The 20,457-nt window shown below is 43.6% G+C and overlaps 1 protein-coding gene across 9 annotated transcripts in view; it reads right to left on the bottom strand.

The window, feature by feature from the left end:
* Positions 1–73: 73 nt before the first annotated feature.
* Positions 74–20,457, bottom strand: part of LOC105569207 (tensin-3) — a 196,057-nt gene continuing 175,673 nt past the window's right edge. For 6 of the 9 annotated variants that reach the window (XM_012025450.1, XM_012025453.1, XM_012025452.1 and 3 more), the window contains 12 exons: positions 16,586–16,869; positions 15,854–16,467; positions 9,728–9,941; positions 8,687–8,878; positions 6,789–7,379; positions 6,153–6,490; positions 5,776–5,865; positions 4,663–4,765; positions 4,155–4,338; positions 3,714–4,079; positions 3,171–3,453; positions 74–2,850 (listed from right to left, as the gene is read on the bottom strand). In XM_012025450.1, coding sequence (XP_011880840.1) covers positions 2,691–2,850; positions 3,171–3,453; positions 3,714–4,079; positions 4,155–4,338; positions 4,663–4,765; positions 5,776–5,865; positions 6,153–6,490; positions 6,789–7,379; positions 8,687–8,878; positions 9,728–9,941; positions 15,854–16,467; positions 16,586–16,869 — 3,419 coding nt within the window. In that variant the 3' untranslated portion in view covers positions 74–2,690. The remainder of the gene's footprint in view (positions 2,851–3,170; positions 3,454–3,713; positions 4,080–4,154; positions 4,339–4,662; positions 4,766–5,775; positions 5,866–6,152; positions 6,491–6,788; positions 7,380–8,686; positions 8,879–9,727; positions 9,942–15,853; positions 16,468–16,585; positions 16,870–20,457) is intronic. The other 3 variants (XM_012025451.1, XM_012025456.1, XM_012025458.1) reach the window with 3 other exon arrangements.

Here is a 20,457-nt window from a genome sequence, read left to right as displayed (position 1 = left end):
AATTGACGTAAATCGTCTATTACATGTCTATTGGAGCTTAAAATAACGGAATGGATATATTCAAATCCAAACGCGCTGTGAATATGATTTATTATTGTTACAACTATACGCGCGTACCCATGCGGCACGCAATGATACAATTATTGCGCAAACGTACACAGAATATAATAGAGCGTAAACAAGTATAATAATATTAATAATAATTATAATGACTGAATGTTAAATTAATGTTACGCTGTTAGTCGGGTTCGGGCGCGTACGAAAGGAAATCTAGACGGAGAAGAAAGGGCAGACGGACGACGAAGAGAAGAAAGAACGCAGAAAAAAAAAAGACACGGTCGGTTCTCTCAAGCGGGCCCTTAATCCTTTCAGCGGCACCCAATCGTCTCTATGTGTTTCGAGGTGTCGTTTCGAGCCCATCATCCACAAAACGAAGCGCATTACGCTCACTCTACGTCGAGTCGTAGCGCGAAGCGATATACCTCGCGCTCGCCGCCGTTGAGGGTCCAAGCATACCCGAAAAGGCCTCCCCAGGTTACTGTTAACGCCTATTTCTTGACCGTCGAATATACAGTACGAATTTTGACTAGCACATTGCGTAACTACGGGTCCTCCCTCTCTCGATCGCGGAGGAATTCGCAGAGAACGGTGGAAACGCCGAAGCCTCGACCGACCTTCGTTCGGAAGACAAAAGTAGAAGGGACCGCGAAAGTAAACGAAGAAGTCGACGACGTCGAAGGGAGGGCCACAGCCGTTGCAGGCACCGGCGGTCCCTTCGTGCCGTCATATTGTCGTAATTACAATATAATCGATTCGATCGTAATAATTGACTGCTCATCGTCGCGCCCGTCGAGACGCGCTCCTCGGAAGCGAGCTCTCGACGGTACACGAGCCCGAAATGGCAAGAATCTATGGGTTCACCGAAAGAATACGCGCGATACTGCCTTGTCACGTGTACACTCCTCAAATAGCGTTATTCATCCCGGCCTGTGTGACTCTCGATCTGATCCTGTCAGCATTGCTTCTTCCACAAGTCGCGGACTGTCGTCATTCATCTCGCGACGGTCTCTCGCAAGGTGTCCCCTCGAGGCCTTCTTTTAAGGCGACACTGTCTCGTGGCGTATTTACAGTTATTTATAATCGTCATTCTTTCATACCTCGCGAGGGAGCATGACACGGGGATTTTATTCATGCGTGTACGTGTTTATGTATATGTATATACTCTGCAAATGACGTAACATTCTCTGTCAAACATTACTCGAGAGTCTCAAGTATAACGTGATAATATATGAATTTATATATGCTCGCGCGTTATTGAAGGATCCATTTCTTATTTAAGTCGTATCGTGGGTGTTTCTTCAAAAATTAGAAATAGAAAAATTCAACTGTAATAATTACAGATTCCTATTATTTTGTAATTATGCAATTTCTATCATTTTTCATCTTACTATTAATCCCATAATAAAATCGTTCTTTTTAATAAAACGGAATTAAAAGATGCTCTTTGAAGACTAAATCACGTAGTGAAAATTGTTATTAAAGCGCGAGCACAGATTTTGTTATTATTAGTGTTGATAGTTACGTGTATGTGGTGTGTAATGTTATGCATATGGAAATGTATGCATATTTATACGTGCAATGTATAGGTGCTCTCCGAAATCGAAAGCGCACTCAGTGAACGCGCGAGATACGCTCGTTTCGAATGCTCGGTGCTCTTCGTAGATCGCGCGAAGAGCACGGTTGATTCTCTTCAACTATGACTACGAGCTATCGGTAAGTTTGCGTGCGGCTGATCGATCGTATTATAAGTGGGGGCAGGTGGCGAAATCAGGAAATTTGAAAGTTTGCTAAAGAATCTCCTGTAAAATATATACTAAATTACGCGAAGAAAGGGAAGAGAGCGGAAACCATATTTAAATATTTCGCCGAGACGCATCTGTGTGAGACTTGAAACGCTTGAATAACCACTAAATCGCAAGTGCACGCGGAATTGTAATTATACTTGTTATTAATAAGAGCGCAGAATAGTCATCATTTTATAATAATTTTTTAAATAACATCAAATTAATTTATTACACATATAAAATTTTTCCAGTGCAGTCATTTTACCACCGTACCCTACCTGACCATCCGTTATATCTTTGCTATTCGCTACGTTAAATCACAACAGTAACGATAATCATAACAACAACTTTCTTATCTCGACTGCATATTGACGCGAGGATGGAATCGATTCACGTGTCGCCTCTCGTTCCCCTCGTTCCTCTCTTCCAAAGTGCTCCTCGACTTTTTCCCCAGCATTATCGATAATTATGTCGTTCCTACTGTTTGCAACATGAATGTTCTACTGACTCGACGCTACGAAATGCACGAAGACTTATTACGAGTAGTCGGTTAATGGATAATGATTAATTCGCGTAGCCATTTCCAGCGGATCCTTTACAAGAATCCTCCGCGCGTGTGTCCTCAGCGTGTCAGCGGAATAACGATTTCATCAATCGATTATATCGACCATTCGGCCCGTTATCCCGAGACTTCTCAGTCTCTTCGTTCTTATTTGGACTTTGCATTTTTCTTTTTGCGTTACAGATATGTGTCAGTATGAATCGTAAACGGCGAAACCGTCAACAAATTCGCGATGATGTTTGTGCCCGTTAGTCTTGGCGATTGTGGCGAGCGAGTAGCAATTCTTAAACAATGTTGGCTTTGGCGATGGAGCTTCCCATCATGACTTTGTTCACGAAATTTACGATTGCCGTGGCAGGCTGCTCTGGCTCCAGCTCGGCAAACACGTGGCACTGATTGTCCGACTTGTGAGCGGGCTTTCTCGCCACGAAGCCGAAGCAGCGACTGGAAAGAGAAATGATAAGCGAATTTAATTTAATTTAACGTAATGAAAAAATATTAAAATCGAATTCTCTTCATATTTAAAATAATTTATCGCATCTCTTGGAATGTAGAATTACAGTTTTCTTTTCTGCACACACACAAATTTACAAAAGATTATAAGGTAAATATAATAATTCATAAAATTAAATTTCTCCACTGCTACAATTCAGATCATAAAACATTTAAATATATTATTACATTATAATATAGCACACAGATTTATGCTACGTTACACATTGTTTCTCAATTTACAAGGATTGTATATAAATTTAAACACTTACTGAGCGCTAAGTGATCTTCCGGTATCTTCGCTGGTGAACTCCCACGTGCGTTCTTCGGTGTCCAATCCGCAATAACTTATGTTATTTGTGGGATAATGTCGACGGAAGAATAGCTTTCTCGCATTGTCAGTCAAAGTAATGCCCTGCGTGGAGACTTTGAAGTGAACAATTGTGGCCACCGGCAAAGGTTTTTGCTCGAATAGATTGGTGATAGCTTTCTTGATGGCCTGTGGCCCAGTCAATGACTCCGTGTCAATTGTAAAGAGATATAAAACGTTGCAAGCTGTAAAGAAACATATTTCAAACGCTTAGAAGAGAACGTTTCCCTTTTTCAATGAATCGAAAGAGACTTATAAGTAAAATTACTGCATATTTAAAACTTTGAAAATACATTAGTAATAATCAAATTTGCAGTTCCTCTTACGCAGTTAATCGAATCTACTTTAAATAGGAATGTTTGAGAATTTTAAACTTTAATTCAAGTATGAGATCCTCTTTTTATCGTGTCTTTCGTGTCAATTAACGCGAGAATGTATTAATTACCTGCTCCTTGAGCGAGAAGCTGCTGAGTGCTATTGGTACCGGGGGAGTCCAGAGCTCTGGCAGCTGCTTCCGGCTCGGGTAGCAGCAGTTGGCAAGGTAATGCCATGGCCATCAAACTGTGCTGATAAACCAATGCCGACAGCGAGCTGAAGACAGGTTCGTTCGCGCATCCCTTTAGTCTGACGCCGCGCGACGTTGGTTCGATCAAAAAGTGCCTAACAAGCTCGCTCGAGGGGTCTCGTGGGCTGCTAGGCGCACCAGGGGGTGGCGTAGCTACTTTCAATGCCAGACCGAAGGCGCCTGGGAACGAGTTGCTGTCTCGCACGACGAATGTGCCGGGTGTCGCATCCTTCAGCATCGAGATTGCTAGAAGAAGTTTCATAACGTTTAACGATAATAAATAGAAACGTCATTCGACAAGATTTCAGACTGAACAATTACCTTGCTCCCGCGATATATTGGGTTTGTACCAGATTTTGCTGGTATCGCGTACGAATTTTACATTAGCATCGGCTACCTCCTGGGGCTCGGTGTTGGAGTGAACGCTAGAACGTCTCGAGCTATAATATTGAACTTGCGGCGAGGATTGGCCACCGCTGTTGATCGACGTGTATGACGTAGCACTCTGCAAGAGCCGGAATAGGAATTGATTATTATAAAGATATACTTTTCTGCATATAATTAAAATCTTATCTCCAACATAAAGTTACCGATGTATGTATAATTTCTAATGTTCCATTTCAATCGCTGTATCCGAATTATGTCTCGACAGAAAAGTTCAATTAAAAGTTCGGCCAAAAGTCATATTGTTTCAAATTAAAAATTTCAATGAAAGTCTAGTGCCATTAAAGCGCAAAAGCATTAAGTGTATTCCCGTTACTCTGTCATCGCGATGGGATTGAAATAACGATGACAATATGAGCGCGTAACGTAATATCGTAATGCTTACCTTGGGGCTTTGGGCAAATTCAACGTGGGTCGGTGTACCAGGGCTACGCGAAACAGCCTGCGGCATCGTCGATTCGCTTACAGGAGAAACAGGTCGGTCCTTACTGGAAAAGGAGCAACCGAACGCAATGTTAGAAGATATTCCGCGAAAATTTACCGACATTTCCGTGCAGGCAGATGTATGTCGGTCGACTCACGTGCACAGTGCTATACATCGGTGTGGAAAATACCGGAAAAGGGTGATACACATTGTGGAAACAAAAATTTGGAGGCGGAAGAAGTGCCCCTAAGTTAAACGGGGCGAACGTTTCTAGCGAGAAGCGGGGGGGAGGAGAGGGATGGATAGAAGGGAATTTTTTCCTCGAGGAATTCTCAGTGAGAAAGCCGGAAATGTTACTTCGGTTCTCCAATAACAAAGTTTATCTCGCCGATATAACATACTTGCTCTGCGAGAAGTTTCTGTGACACACGATGCAAGTAAGCGCGAGGTTCTTGTTAGTTCGAGGGTGCAACACACATATGGCCGGCGTACGTGGCCGCGATGTATGATCATGATGCCATCGTGTATGCTAACTTTCCTATCACAACCGCGTGGATGTAAAGCAATGGTTCTTGAATAATCCACGTATAATTAAACGTTTATAATTTATAACAACGATAAACACGAAAGATGCAAGTACCCAGTAATGCTGGACGAAGCCTGCAGTGATTTGTTGGTCGAAAGTCGGAACTGAAGGGCGGACGGTCCGTTTTCTCTCACCCAGAGAGAAAAAAGATCGACTTATAGTTCCGGGTTCTGACTAATTCATTGCAGACCAGGCCAATTACATAAGTTACGTAAAACCAAACGTTATTCAGATTAAGAGACACGAGGGAAACCAATTCGACGTGGGAGTGTTTTCAATTTATGTAACGCCGTGTGAAGAAGCGACTTATCATCTACGATATGATGTGGGATGCATTCCGGGCATGTCAACGCGCGCGATTAGTAACACGACACAAAACATTCATGGTGCACATTTGGTCGCGACGTTCTCCATCGCTGTGATTAATTCTAAAGCCGTTAATTGCATGTCCAATTACGATCACTCGCTCGATTCTTCATGTATATTACCTATAGTCGAACGACGCCGATTGGTTAGTGAGCGGCCATCGTTTGTTATGCGTTTGTTTAAGCGGCCCGCTTGCCGGGAAACTCAAGCGTCTAGAATCACGAATATCATTCTTCGTCATCATTACTGTCGCTCTGCGATCTTCCATCGTGTTCGGGGGAAAAGCTTCTACGCACGGCTTGGTATGAGATAGTTTTATCAAATTTATAAAATGTTCAATATACTGCGAACGAGCGGGTATCGCAGCTCCGATACAGGCTTTAGACTGAAATTTTTCAGTGTCGTGAAAAAAATCCTGGAAGATCTTCAATTTCTTCAATTTCACGCGATTACGTGTACAAAATAGAAAAGTAGATTTTGAACGGAGAGCGAAACTCACCGCTGTGTTGTCGGACTCTTGGGTGGAAGCCCCGTCTCCTTCGAGGCTTCCCTTCGTTCCTCGATATATATCGTTCGTTCGGCGCCGTAGTTCCCGATGTTATTGTTATTATTCCCGCCAGCCTCGTTGTTGTTGTTGTTGCTGACATTGTAGCTGTTGTTGGACGTCACGTAGGTACGATCGCTGGCAAACGTCACCGTCGGCGACGCATTATTGACGTACGGCGTCCGCGGATGGACCGGAAACGCCGGCGTCTGCGGTCGCGAGGCACCGCTGACAACCACGCTCCCGGGGCTGACGCTCCTCTCGGTCCACGATGACGCCGAGTCATTGTGCGGCTGTGCGAAATTCAACGACCATTATTTTAATTACACACTCGGAGGCGCGACTCGACGGGGCGTAACGAGGTGACGAGATACCGATTAGCGACCAACATCGACGCTTTCCACGTCGGTCTACGCGCTACCAGTCAAGCGAGGCGTGCTGGACAAGCTTGGAATACCGAGACTAATGTTGAATTTTAATCAGCGACTAACGCATCGGCAACACGCTTGAAGAAAACTATGGCAAGTGCATGTTATGAAGTGATTACTACGCGTGGACGCGCGGGACTTGCGTGAGGGGCTGGTGACAAACCTGGGTGCAATTCTGCCATGCTTTTGGCGACTGGTTAGGGGAGCGATTAGTGACATTGTTGCTAGGCACACTGGCGGATATTACAGCGGCTGCTATCGCATTGCTGCCGGCCGGATGCTCGCCCTCGGTTTTTGTCATGCTCGGGGACGCGCGAACCGGCGAGATCTCGGCTAGAGTCTGAATGAGGCTCACGAGAGGGTCAGGCTGATCGACCACCGCCAGCAATCCGCCGTCCACCTGGTCGTTGCTGCTGGCCGAGCTGTAACTCCCGACGCTCTGATAAGCAACGCGACCCCTCGGGTCGGACCGCGCGTTTCGCCCAGACGCCGCGTATTCTTGACCGACGGCCACCTGCTTCCGCTCGGGATGGTCGTTGCTATTGATGACACCTGATGGTTGCAACTGATGGTGGCGATGCTCGCGCAGCAATGCGTCCGCGCGCACGAAACTGTCGCTGCGCGACTCCGGCCGCGGCGGCTGTTGCTGATGTTGTTGCGGTCTTTCGACGTTACTGGAACTCAATTGCTGGCTCGCCGCGAACCCTAAGGGTGGCGCGGCCGCTAAGGCTGAGCGAGGGGATGTCGGAGGGCTCTGGAATGCAAGCCAAGCGCTATGCTACATGCCGGCGAACTAAGAGCGTTTAATCCTTTCGGTGCTATGCGCCCTCGATTACCCGCGCTAGCGAGGCCTTAAGCCCAAATCGTTGTTAATTAATTGCGCGGGCTAATTAATGGCGCGAGCTAACGCGGCCTAGCCGCGACGCAGCTACCGCGTCAGCTGGGAATTGTTCGCGCGTAACGATAACGATAAGGAGAACGATTCTTTCGATAATGCTACACAGCTCCGTATTTCGCAAACAGTTTTGTTTAAAATCGCGAAAGCATGCGCGTACCCAAGAAAGAAACGAAATTACATAACAGCTAAATAATTTCATTTGCAATTCACGACACACGTGTTTCATTGTACAGTTCCGTTGTACACTTCTTGCGTAAATGCAACACTTTTTTTGAATGAATTTAGAAACGTGCATTTAGACTCAGGGATACGTTCCAAGACCTCTTCTCCGAAACCATTTTGAGCGTTTTCCGATCTATTTCTCGAGTAAACTTGGTCGAGGAAGAAATGTTTCGGAACGTAAACCTGAATCTGCACGTTCCTTAACTCATTAAAAAAGCGCGTTGCAACCGTTCAGTCCGTCGCTGTGCAAAATGATGAATCGTGAAACGAAATTACATGGCACCTAAATAGCTAAGTCAGTACAGCAGCGAATGCTTTATTGCGTAATTCTAGCTTTTTTTTCCCTCGCAAATGCATCGAAAGTATAACACGAAAAAGGATTAAGGGGGATTTCTATCTCGGATAGGTAATCGCCTTACGGTCTACGCTTTAGGAGGGCAGTTTCTAGCCATTTAGGGTCTACACTATACAGTATTTCTATAAGGTATAGCGTTGTTGGAGGAGTTTCCCTAGCTTGTTATCTATGGAGCCTAAATTGTAGCGTTCGTGCCGCCGCCGTCTTATTGGCGCAAAGCGAGGTCGATCGTACCACCGTTCCGAACTCCACGTGAATAGCTACTTATTTTGTCCGATATTATCCTCACTCGTCGGCCAATTCAACTCGTCAATTAGTTTTGTAATAATTGGCAAGAAATATCAAATTCACGGCAAATTGAACGCAAACTACCGTTAAGATAAAATCAGGCATCTGCGTATGGGACGTTTCATTGAAATTTCTGGGGCATGTCATGTCGATTTGCTTAAGTACAATTATTTGCCGGTTCCTTATATGCAATCGTAATGTGCAACTTTGAACATTCGAAACGACGGCGCGCATAATTCCAGCGATCTAATGAGCAAGGGGTGCGCGGAACACGCCTAAAGGCATCGCGTGTACTCACCTGACTGTCGTTGTACTTGCGATACTCGTAAGCACGCTTTACAGATACGAACGGCCGCTCGTTCATACTCTCCGCTCGCGGTCTGCCGAGGACACCGTTTCCGGCATTGCCGTTATACTTCCGGCTGCTCGATCTCTGCGGAAGTAGAGGACTAGCTGGTGCGGAGGTGTACGGAACAGCTCTCGACGACGGCTAATCGATAAATGGTAAATGTCAACAAAGTTAATCCCAGAATGCGCCATTTGTCTTTCGCTTTAGTAAATATTGCCTGCCAAATCATAGGTGGCTTGTTATATCAGTAAGTTGCGAGAAAGTTACAGATCGCGTTTGTACAGGCAAAGTTTTAGATGCTACACAAATACAGAAGCTTAATAGTAAACGGCCAAAATGTGAACATTAATCTTTCACTAAGTACACGGATAAAAAATGTCTTAATAAAAAAATATTACCTTACTCAAGAAAATTATTCATTAGGTGGCTCCTAATAGCTTATTTATTAAATGGCAAAGAATAGATAATTTAAAATTAAAAACTTTAATTTTAATTCTATCAAATGTTTACTAAGATGTAATTTTCACAGCGGAGAAAATTGGATTTATGTTTAACAAAAACAATTATTTTATTTAATGAATATTACTCAAGAGTGTTCTATATCCCATGAAATCTTTATTTGAATGTAAAAAATGTAATGATTTAAATTAATTTATTTAATATAATACACAGATTTACTTGCAATTTGATATTTTTATTTATTCCAGTATAAAACAATTCTTTTAAGTAAATCTATTTACTTCGTTTAAAAAATATTTTTTGTCAGTGTACGGTTCTGCAATGCCTGCCATGTCATACTTGCATTCTAGGATTAACAATTTCGCAAAAGAAAGTCTCTATGTGTTGTATTAAATATTTTGCTATCTTTATCTTTGCTTCGTCGTGAAAAATTTACGTAAAACATTTAATTTAATTTTGAGTTTGGGTTAAATTTTTTTCAACCAACCAACGTCCGGCCCTTCTCCCCAACAACCTCTAATGACCTCTTACCTGTCCAGAAAAAGAACTTGCTCCCCAGCCATCGTCATCATCGTCGAGAACTGCCGAATCGCTCGCGTAACCGTCGTGTCTCAATCTCCCTCTCTGCAAGCTCCTGAGCTCGCCGATGACACGGTTTCCGGTCTCTTGTCGCCAAAGCTTGCCGGGGCTCCTTTCATCTCTCCTGGCGGCGAGTTTCAATTGCTGCTGTCTCAGCCACGACAAACTGAACGATAACAGAAGAAATGGAATTATCTTATCACGATTTCTTTCATGTCTTTCTGTCAAGTATGTCACGCAAAGATAAGACACTAGAATTATTTTATTAAATATAGACAACCGCTTAAAAAAAACCCTCCAGGAAATTGCCCTCGTTAGAAATTGTCGATCATCGATAGACCGAGTTTTCCGGCCCGACATTTATTACTGACTAAATGAAAATATAACATCAAGAATTATTTGACGCCAGTACATGACTAACAATAATTAAGCTTTCAATCGACCATAGCCGCAGTTCTAGTTGAATAATAAACGCGAAGATGTCATCATGAGTACTGCTTATTGCGACAAATATTACCGCGCGCCTCAGTGGTCGAATTGGCGAGACGCCCGCCTAGAGTGTAGGGAGGGTCCAGGTTCGAACCCTGGCCGAGGTAATATTTTTCGCAATAAATTGTCCGTGTTAAAAACATGTTGCCAGTTATGGTCGACTGAGAGCTTAATTATTGTTATGAAAATATACATTTTCTAGCGTAAACAACGCCGAGTAATTGCGACGTTTCTCGCTTTTATATCTCGCAATAGGGACTTGTCGAGTATACACGGCGTATAAATTAAAATGTGAGAAGGTACGCTGCTTTCGTAGGGAATGCGAGACCGCAACTCCGGTAACAAAGGCCCGACGGTGCACCTTCGCGAATAGACTCGCGGAATTCTACTACGCCGGATTCTGGACCTCCTACCGCGATAGACGTCGATAATTACACCCTGATCGATGAGGTCGCCCTGGGCCATCGACTCGTGGCTCCGTAGAACGCGTTACATCCAACCGTTCTTCGAGATAATAAACGACGGCCTGTGCGGCCAATCAGCGTAAGTCACAGAGGATTTCTGGATTTCTTTTTTCCAATAACGAAATTTATGCTCGCCCGAACGCGCACAACCCCCCCGAGAGGGTTGTAAACTGCGACTCGCGAGTGAACACTTGTCGCATGAAAAGGGCATTAATTTAACTGTTCGTCGTCTTAGATCTTTCAATTCGCCGTTGGCGAACGATGCAACATAAAATTCGATCATTCTTATAGCGAAAGTTGTTGAAAAAGTATAAAGAAACTCGCAACAATTCATCGTGTCAGATCTTTGAGTTCGCCGTTGGCGAACGATGTAGCATAAAATCCTATCATTCTTATATCAAAAGTTATTGAACAAGCATAAAGGAACTCGCAACAATTCATATATATTCATACTGTTAGTTTAAAAGATTTCGATGCTTTACAAAGCTGTTCAGTAGTTTGAAGCTCCGGGAAATCGCATAAAACCGTTTTTCCTTTGTGTGCTTTGCCGTGAGAAAAATAATCCATCGCGATGCATAAAATTGCATGTATAAAGACGTGCAACAACTTCGTGTCTTGGGGTAACAAATGCAGAGAGCGACTTTAATAACATGAAATATGAAAGAGTTTGGGGAATCAACCTTGACCGTTTCGCTGAATCTCTCGCGAATATCCGCGTTTATTTTAAATGTATCATTGATTGAAATATTGGCTTGTGTTTCTTCGAATCCAAACTCGATACGTTGTATTATTAAAGCGGAGCGAAACGGAATACTGCGTCTTTTCTATTATTCATGACGAATATCAAGCGGCGTTCTATCTCCGTTGGTTTGTTTATACAGCTTCGACCGTTCCACGGCGCGCGTTTACGGCGTCTAGCTTCAAGTTCACTTTACATTTTTATCCGTTCGATGTAATTCGCCACTTTGAATTGCAGGCTGTGAGAAACCGTTATTGATCGAATCTTATCGTGTTATCATTTAGTATCCTACGCGCGTAACCCAAATTGTTAATCCTAAATTGTTGATAGCGAATTGGTCGCAGCGTACGTGCCCGCCGCTTATCAATAGTAATTGTAACAGATGACCGGCTTGCACGCAAATCAAGCGTGCCATAAAACGCAATTGCGCGTGCATGCCCGTCGAGATCTCATCTGCGCAACGACGCAACGCGTGTAAATTCGCCCCGTGGGCAAATTTTAAATTGAACCGAGCTCTTCGTTATCAAGAAAATAAAAAAAATGAAGCTCGTTAATTTACGAGACGCGCGGGTCTCGTTGCTTACTGGAAGGAATTAGACCAAGGTTTATCATATAATTTTATCCTTTCCATGTCTGAATTGTTTGCTCCATATCGTTATTTAACTGTTGCGTTTTAATTATTTTATTTATAAGAGAGAAATATATTTCTTCGTGCTACGCACTAATAACAGATGTGCGAGAACTGATATGGCAAATAAGTCTTTTTTCTACATTGTCCTGCCGGTTATCGCTTACCGCTCCCGCCACTCGCAGCTTTGTCTAACGTAGTAATTTGCAAAGTTGCACTAAAAGTACATGAATATGCAAAAGTCTGGCGAAGAACGTTGTTAACACGTTACGTCCGTCAGCGACATTTTTACGCGGACGAGAAGGATTTCCGTGTGCAATAGAAAAGTTTGAACCACGAGATATGAAAGTCGCGGCCATCAAAAAAGGACGATGCGCGCTCGAGTCTGCGAAGAAAATTATACGCGCGGCTTTTGTGCTCATATCCCTCGCTTCTTCCAATGACTACTGCTTCCGAATGTCGTTTCTCCGCATGCTGTTTCCGGAGTTATGTCGGGAGAGCAGATAAAAAGGGACATTTCGGTGTAATGTACTCGATAACGTAAAAAAGGAAAGGCAGTAACACTGCAGGAAAAAAACAATAACTATAATAAAAATAATAAAATCCTGCAAATACGAGAATAAGTTTGAGTTAAGTTATCTCTACAATATTAACGTTATTTGCTTAATTTAGCAGTAAAGAATTATAGCAGTAGAGAATTATGTGGCCAGTGTGGCGCAGAGAAATATGCGCCGCTTAGTAAACCAATGAACGAAAAGATCCGAGTTCGAGTCCACGAACACCGCCGGTTTTTTTCGGAGTCCCCGAAGGGAAATGGCAATCACCGAGAGTATCCTGCTACACATATCATCCCTTTTAGGGGGTATAGCCTCCAGATTGGAGGTTTCCTTCGGCAAAGTTTAAGCAGCCCACCAAAAACAGTGAAACCGAATGCTCAAAGTACCAGAACGAACTGGATAAAACAGGCTTTAAGCCTCTATACGAGGACGAAGAAGAATTATAGCAGAAATGGGAGAAACTAGCGTAATATTAATTATGATGTAACATGTTGACGAAAGATAACTTTATTTCGAGCAGGAAGCATTTATGATATTAGCCCGGCACCAGCCCGATATATCAAATGTAGGTAAAATAAATGAAGACAAATGTGGTGGAGGCAGAATGAGATGTTTTCATGGTTTTACAGGGCTGATTTAGCACGTCTCTCTCGTCCGTTCTATATTTATAATTATGTCAGAGAACGCGTTCGCGCTGCATCCCGAAATACCGGTCCTTCGGTGTCTTAAGTTCCATCATATTTTTCCCCGACGACACGGTCGCGATGTCGCAACCCCTAAGGGCTCTGAAATATGTTCATTGAGTAACAAACGACATTAATTACGCGTCCCGTTTTATTTGAACAAAAGTCACAGCGGATACAGTGAGAATCTCACCGATGTCATCGCGCTTGAGACGTTACGTTTCTTCCACTCGTGAGAAAGCGGACCTGCCGAACGTTCGTTGATCCTCTCGATCGTAAACGTCGTCTGTTTCCTCTCCAGGTCGAAACGTCTCTTCGTAAATAACCGCACGAAATCTCGCGGTTACTCGCGCGCAACGCAAAACCGTTCCGCTCGCGAGGGGAAGTCGCGCGTTTATTTTCACGGCGTTCCGTGCTGCGCAGTACGACGCGAATTTTACGGTACGGATATTTGGTTCGACGAACCCGACGAGCTATCGTCAACCCTACATAACTCATCTTTTATAAAAGCTTTACACTCCCTTCGGGTGAATAATTAAAAAGAGAAACGGTAGAGAATTAAAGATTTTTAAATATGAGCTTTTGTAGAAATTGAATAATACTCGATGTGAATGTATAATAAATACACAATATTGCTGTGTTGAAGATAAGAGTTAAAAGAAAAGATTCATAAGAAGGAAAGTTAAATTATACGCGCACTTTCGAAGTCATTTTTAATCAACTAAAACATTTTAATGTAATAATAATTAAAAATATATATTAAAGTCTATTTTCCCAGACATATAGAAGATTGCAAAATCGTGTCCAAAGAGAAAAAAATTCGTGCAACAGTAACGTTCGGCTTCTTAATTTAATGCATTTCAATGGTATCGCAATAAAAGAAATAAATCACGTGAATCGGTACGTGTTACTTTAATCGCGCCGAACCGGATTAAGAGATTTATTTTACGCGATCGCGCATACTTTCTCCTCCATTCACGCGCCGGATCTCATTCGCGAAATGCGCGAGGCCGGGCCGCGAAAGTCTCGGGGTGTAGAAAAAATTGATGACTTCGAGGTGAATGGCGTAATGACTGTACATTTATGAAGCGCCTTTACATTTACGACGGAGGGATGTAACAAACGAGTCTTTTTCGAAACATTATTATGCATGCCTATTGAACTTCATTTCTTCTTATTCCATGAGCAATACATGAGCACACACACATGTGCGCACAGAAAAAGTATAATGCAAATTCAATAACCGTTTGCAAATAACTGTTAGGCTTTAAATTGGAAACAAATAAATTGTTGTAAAACTTTTGCAAATAATGAGATGATTGTTAACCGACTAATCGGTTTGACCGAACGATTCCGCGTCAATCTATTTTTGTTAGAATAAGTTTTTTTATGTGATCTGTTTTCACTCGTTTATTAAAACTCCTCGAGAATAAATATTTTATTTCCAGAATTTCTAGTTTGCTAAAAAAGATTGTAAATAAAATGTAATAGCCCGAGGAACGAAACGGCATTAAATCCATATGAAATCTTGTTTTTACTCGCTGTTGTTTTTTTACTATAAATTAATCCCCCGCATCGAATAGCTTTATTGGTTTCGCAATTCGCATCGTGAGATCCCACGTGATTCACGCTATCGACCGTTAACAGAGGGATGTACTTACGGTGCTAAATCTCTCTATTCGCGTTAGGAACAATGACTCATGACGACCGCATTTACCTTACGCGGCAAAAGGTACGGTGTCGTAGGCACGTATGGCTCGGCAATTTATTAATTGTCCACGGCCAACTCGTGATTCTTTCTACTCTCCCTTTCTCCCTCTCCCTTTCTCTTGCTCGCTCATTTTCTTAAGCGTTCCCTCCGCGAGCGAGGTTCTTTTGCGGCGCCCGATTCGGACGATGCATTGCGACATCGCACTGCCGACGGTCGTCTGGAAACTCTGCCAGAGAGGCACGGGTCTATCTCTTCGTCGCGATTCCCTTGCCCGACGTCCGCGGAAACCTAGTCCAATATCTACTTTCGCAACGCTGTTTATCCGCCACGAGGAAACCGTTTTCGGTCGTTGACAGCGCGAAACCAGTAGGTATCGTGTGTCGCGACACGCGAAAAGAGTGATTTCTCTTGGAAATGTTAAGAGAAAGAGAGTGGTAAAAGCGAGTACTTAATGATATCTTGCAGGGAGAATAAAATGAAGCTTCGTAAGCGCGGCATCATTTCAGATGTAATTTATAGCAAAACGAAAATATCTCAACGCTCTCACTATCCACATTTTCGTTATTTTTAGCGTCGGGTTGATTCATAAATAAAGCTTCGTTTTACATAACACATCTTTACATTTAAAACAAGTACTCATTCGTAAATGATACATTCTTAACTATTCACAACAGATAAAATAATTACACGTGAACAATACTGGCTTCTCAAGCGGAACTTAACTATGAAAATCAACCCGAATCTTATTTAAAAAATTTTAACTCTATGAAAAGAACTTTGTAAGTAAATTTTATGAGAGTTACTTACGCATCGATGTGATCAGATCCACTCTTCACGGGCCCGTTTGCGAATTCCGGCGGCGGATCCGGAGTGTTGGGACTGAGGGGGCTGATGGGTCTTCTCGAATTCTCGCCAAGGATGTCCTCGAAGTCCACGACAGGCGCGATACCCCGCGCGGTCGCCTTTCTCACTAGCGAAGGCGACGACAATTTCTGATGCTTTATCATGTCTGTAGTAGCGCCGTACGAGAATGGCTGGCTGGTCTGCCTGGCGTGATACGGGATGTCCTCGTCGATGAAGTCGATGTTGCCAGGCGGCGAGAAGGAGTCCGCGTGCTTCCTGTAGGAGTCGTTGGAGGATTCGGATATCTTCCGATCCGGAGACATGCGATACTCGAAGTCACGATGCTCGATGCTCTTCGACGAGTCCCTGTACTCGTTCTTCAGGGTGCTGTAGCTGCTGCTTGAATTGTAGGGCGGACTCGATTCTTTGCCAGCTCTGTAACTTCTGTAGGAGTCCTTCAAAGTGGAATAAGTGGACGTTGGATGGCTGCTGCCGTGACTGCTGTAGCTGCGTTCTTGGATGTACATCTTCTCACCTCGATCGCGATTGTAGTCATCTGTCGGAGGATCTGGCATAGACTGTAGAGGAATTTTATGTAGTATAAACAGCGGACGCTTTTTATTGGTTCTCTTAATTTCTCGGCATAACGTCAAATGCAATTACCCGAGTTGTGCGTAATTGCCAAACTCTATTTACCTCGACAGTAAGCATCATATCATGAAGAAGTTTATCGAGGTCTCCGTGAGCCTGATTTTCCGGCTCGAGTTCGGGTGGGCTGGGTCTCTGTGGTGGTGCACTACTTATGCCACTGTCCATAGAAACCGTCAGTGGCGAGCCGCGGGCGCCTCCTGCAGCGCTCTGATGCACCACGGCGTACAAGGATCCATCTATAGGACCACAGGTATAACCCAGGCCACGAGGTGAAGTCTGAACCGAAGAGCTCGAGGGAGGCGGTGGTGACAGCGGTGTCTCACGGCCTTCTAGAGGAAAACATGCGTTCAGATATAGTGAAACAATCAGTAATAGCAATTGACAAGAAAGTATTTTAATATGCGTTTCAAATTGTGATCCGAGTACACGCTATTTTAATTCCAATCCTGTCGTTCAAATTTATATTATTCCACTTACACCATTAAGTGGAGCAGAATTGTAATAATTCATTTCGACTGTAGTCTCTTAAATTAATCGACTCAGTTTTAAATACATAATTACTTAAGCAAAACGTTGTTAAAACGTTGTAGATTTGAATGGCAATGAGAAACATTCGCGTAAAGCTAACAGCTGAGGCCGCGAATAAATTCTTCTTGTGTTGGGATATCTGCGGGCGCCCGCGTGAACTATAATTCCGCGAGCGGGAAATCGAGGAGCTTGTTAGAGGAACAACCGCCAGCCATAAATTGTTGACTGACGCTGCTCTTGAGTACGAATTGCAACGAGGGAGTTAAGAATCATCCATTAAATACATTCCTCTCTCTCTCTACCAACGCATCACGCCATTTAGAGCTAATTGCTCGATCAATTTCGAAGATATTACGAGTATTCACAGTTGGAAAATTTGTGTGGACCGTTTGGGACATGTGATGTCTGTTAAATTTAACACAAATTTTCCAACTGCGTTTATAATCGAAGTGAAATAAATTTATATGCTTGATTCTTTACAGAATAAGGAAACGACATAGTAATTAGGGGATACGAATTCTTCATTAGCTTTCTCTGAAAGTATTGGAAATTCAATTGTAATATAAAATTGATATAACAGGAAATCTATTAAATCCGTCGATATGATCCTAGTATTAATTTAAATTCTTTTGCAATACACCGTTGATAAATTTAACAAAGACACCGCGCTTTAATCGAATTAGCGCGAGTATTTCTGCAATGGGTCTTTTACAAAATCGATGTCGCAATCTAAGCGACAATAGCCGACGCAACGTTCGTTAGAAGTACAATATAATTCGTGGAAATCCATTGCACCGCTGTTGCAAGTTCACAACAAGGGTTTCTGGAAGTATACGCCTAGCCACGATTACTCGATCCCCGTCGGCATCGCGGCCGCTTTCTTGGGGCGCAACCTCAGCGGAGCCTTTTTTCCCGGTGACCCCGTGACACAGGGCTAACCTACCGCAAGGATTACGTCATCTAAAGCGCGCGAATTACTCAACCATGACATAATACGGATCACTGGTAAATTGCCGCAATACTCGCGCGAAAGAGAAAGGATGGGGTGACATTTCATGTCATGGTAATCGCCGAACGTCATGACAGTCGCTTATACACAACTTTCCAGTTGTATTTTGAAAATTTTCACGATTTCATAGCGTTGAGGGGTAGAGATAAATTGGATACCTTGATGATAGCATTTACTTCAATTAAACAAATTAAAAGAACTGTTTATCATAAGATAATAGAATTGATTTGATATTAACGGAAACGTAAAAGTAAATAACAGCCAAACTCTAAAAATATATTCGTCAGACTCTAAATATTCCAGTTAAAAGCTCTCCTACATGTTGAAAATCTCATCGACTAGCTATTAATAGCGTGAAAGCTTCTGGGAATAGAATTTACACTGGCCAAAAAAAAAAGATGTAAGAATGGAAGCAGGAGAATGATGGTAAAAAGTTTATTTAGCTCTCGAACTTGGGTAACGATGTTAAGAGTAAAAAGGCGCGAACCCAGCTGTAGATACAAGTAACAAAATCGAGAACACACTGGAGAGCCAGGGTCGAACTTTCCGCGAACGATAAAACTTTATCTGAATCTACTCTCGCGGAGAACGGGAGTGCGGTGGGAAAATGAAAGTTTAGATACGCGACATTATGAACTTTTCCAAGTGTTAAACATCCAATTATAACGAGAGGTCGATAATTCATATTTGTTCTTGTCAGGGAGTGCGACGCTAACGAGACGGCGAGCTGAAAAAACGTTCCCTATCTCTCGCACGATAATTTTTCCTGCGTCTTATATCGCGCGCAAGACGCGGTAAAAACGGAAATCGCTTTCAAGAAGAACAAGCGGAGATTCGCTCCGGACGAGTGAGGGATTAACAAGGCAACAAGAACGGGCGCGTATTGCCGACAAGAACCGTGTACTCCCAAGAGATCCTGTGTACTCTCGATGCGGATCGGCCAAGATCCCAGGCTGATATTTCCTACGGCGTCGCTCGACGCGCACCTTCGCGTTTGCACAGCCCAAGATGATCTTCGCCGTGCCTTACGTCCCGCACCGACAATCGCTACGTCACGTCGACGAGCGTAACGCGACGCGAGAAAGAATTGGCGAGAAACGCGCGGCGAAGCAGGACCACGCGGGGGCGAGGGATGGCACGAGGTGGACCGCTTAATGGGTCTCTCCATCGAGATGCGTGTCCGGTAGCGCCCGCGTGCGTGCACGCACAATTTCGCGGCGGTTTATTTTTCGCCCTGCGTCTGGGTCTCCACCTGTTTTTTTTTTCTTCCCCCCTCTCTCTTATCCCCCTCTCACGAATCGTCCGCTTTGATCCGACATTCCATGCGCCGCGGGACGTGAGTGTGGCCAATGCACTTGGCGCCTTAGGCCCCTTGTCACGCTCTACGTCTTTCTTCGATGACAGCGTTCTTACGCTAACGCAATCGCCCCCCCCCCCGATTACGGCCGCTAGAATTATCGGCTCTAATTGCAATTTCTCGGGTGCAATTATTTATCTGTGCGGGTACGACACGCGTACGCGAGTTCGGGCCGGGTCTTAACATAATTCGCGCCGTCGGAATGTTCGCTCACCTCGCAGGCTGAAATGACCGCCCTGGCATTTGCAAAGCACGCCGCGTCACGTTATTTGTACACTGTATCCCACATTTTATAAGACACGACTGATATCTCCGCGTGCATTTGCATTTGTATGGTTTTTTTTCTCCACTCGAGCACCAGCGAGAAGATAAATGCGCCAACGTCGCGGAGTGCGTTATCAAATTATCGTTCGTGTAAACTTGAGGTAGTTGGAGATTTAATTAACTAAAGCGGAATTAATAACTCAAAGAGTTCGCTGTATTTCGCGGTGTAACTCTTCGCCGCTTCCTTCATAAAACTGTGCACTTCGACCGCTGTCGTAAAGAGTGGGCAAAAGTTCTGCCGCGTATTTGCGATGATCCGAAAAAAATGTGAACGGTCGTAATGAATTACAAAATACTGCTAAACCGTCTTTACGGACGAGTTTACTACGATAATGACGCGATCGAGATCGGCGATCGGGCTAATTTAGGAACATCACGAGCGAGATTCCACGAAGGACAGTGGGTATAATTTCTTAGAGCCGCGCGGGAAGCCTCATCTGAATTCAATCCACGTCGTCGCTATCTCGTTGACACATCGCGCCCGGTATAAATCATTTTTACTCGAGCGGCTCTCGCTTATTATACTTGAATCGGCCCGCGCGTTCTGTCAATGGCGATTAATCTACCACCTTGGGCAGTTGAAATGCATTTAAGAGGATGCTAAAATTTTCAATTTTTTAATCGTGAGCAATTTGAATTTGGCTTTATAAAATTACGAAATTCTTCCACGCGATTACAGTACGCATAAAAACAAAGCGG

Source organism: Vollenhovia emeryi, unplaced genomic scaffold, assembly GCF_000949405.1.
Source record: "Vollenhovia emeryi isolate VEMERY1.0 unplaced genomic scaffold, V.emery_V1.0 DF939125.1, whole genome shotgun sequence".
In the NCBI taxonomy this organism is placed as follows: Eukaryota; Metazoa; Arthropoda; class Insecta; order Hymenoptera; family Formicidae; genus Vollenhovia; species Vollenhovia emeryi.
This window is presented reverse-complemented; position numbering and strand designations above follow the sequence as displayed.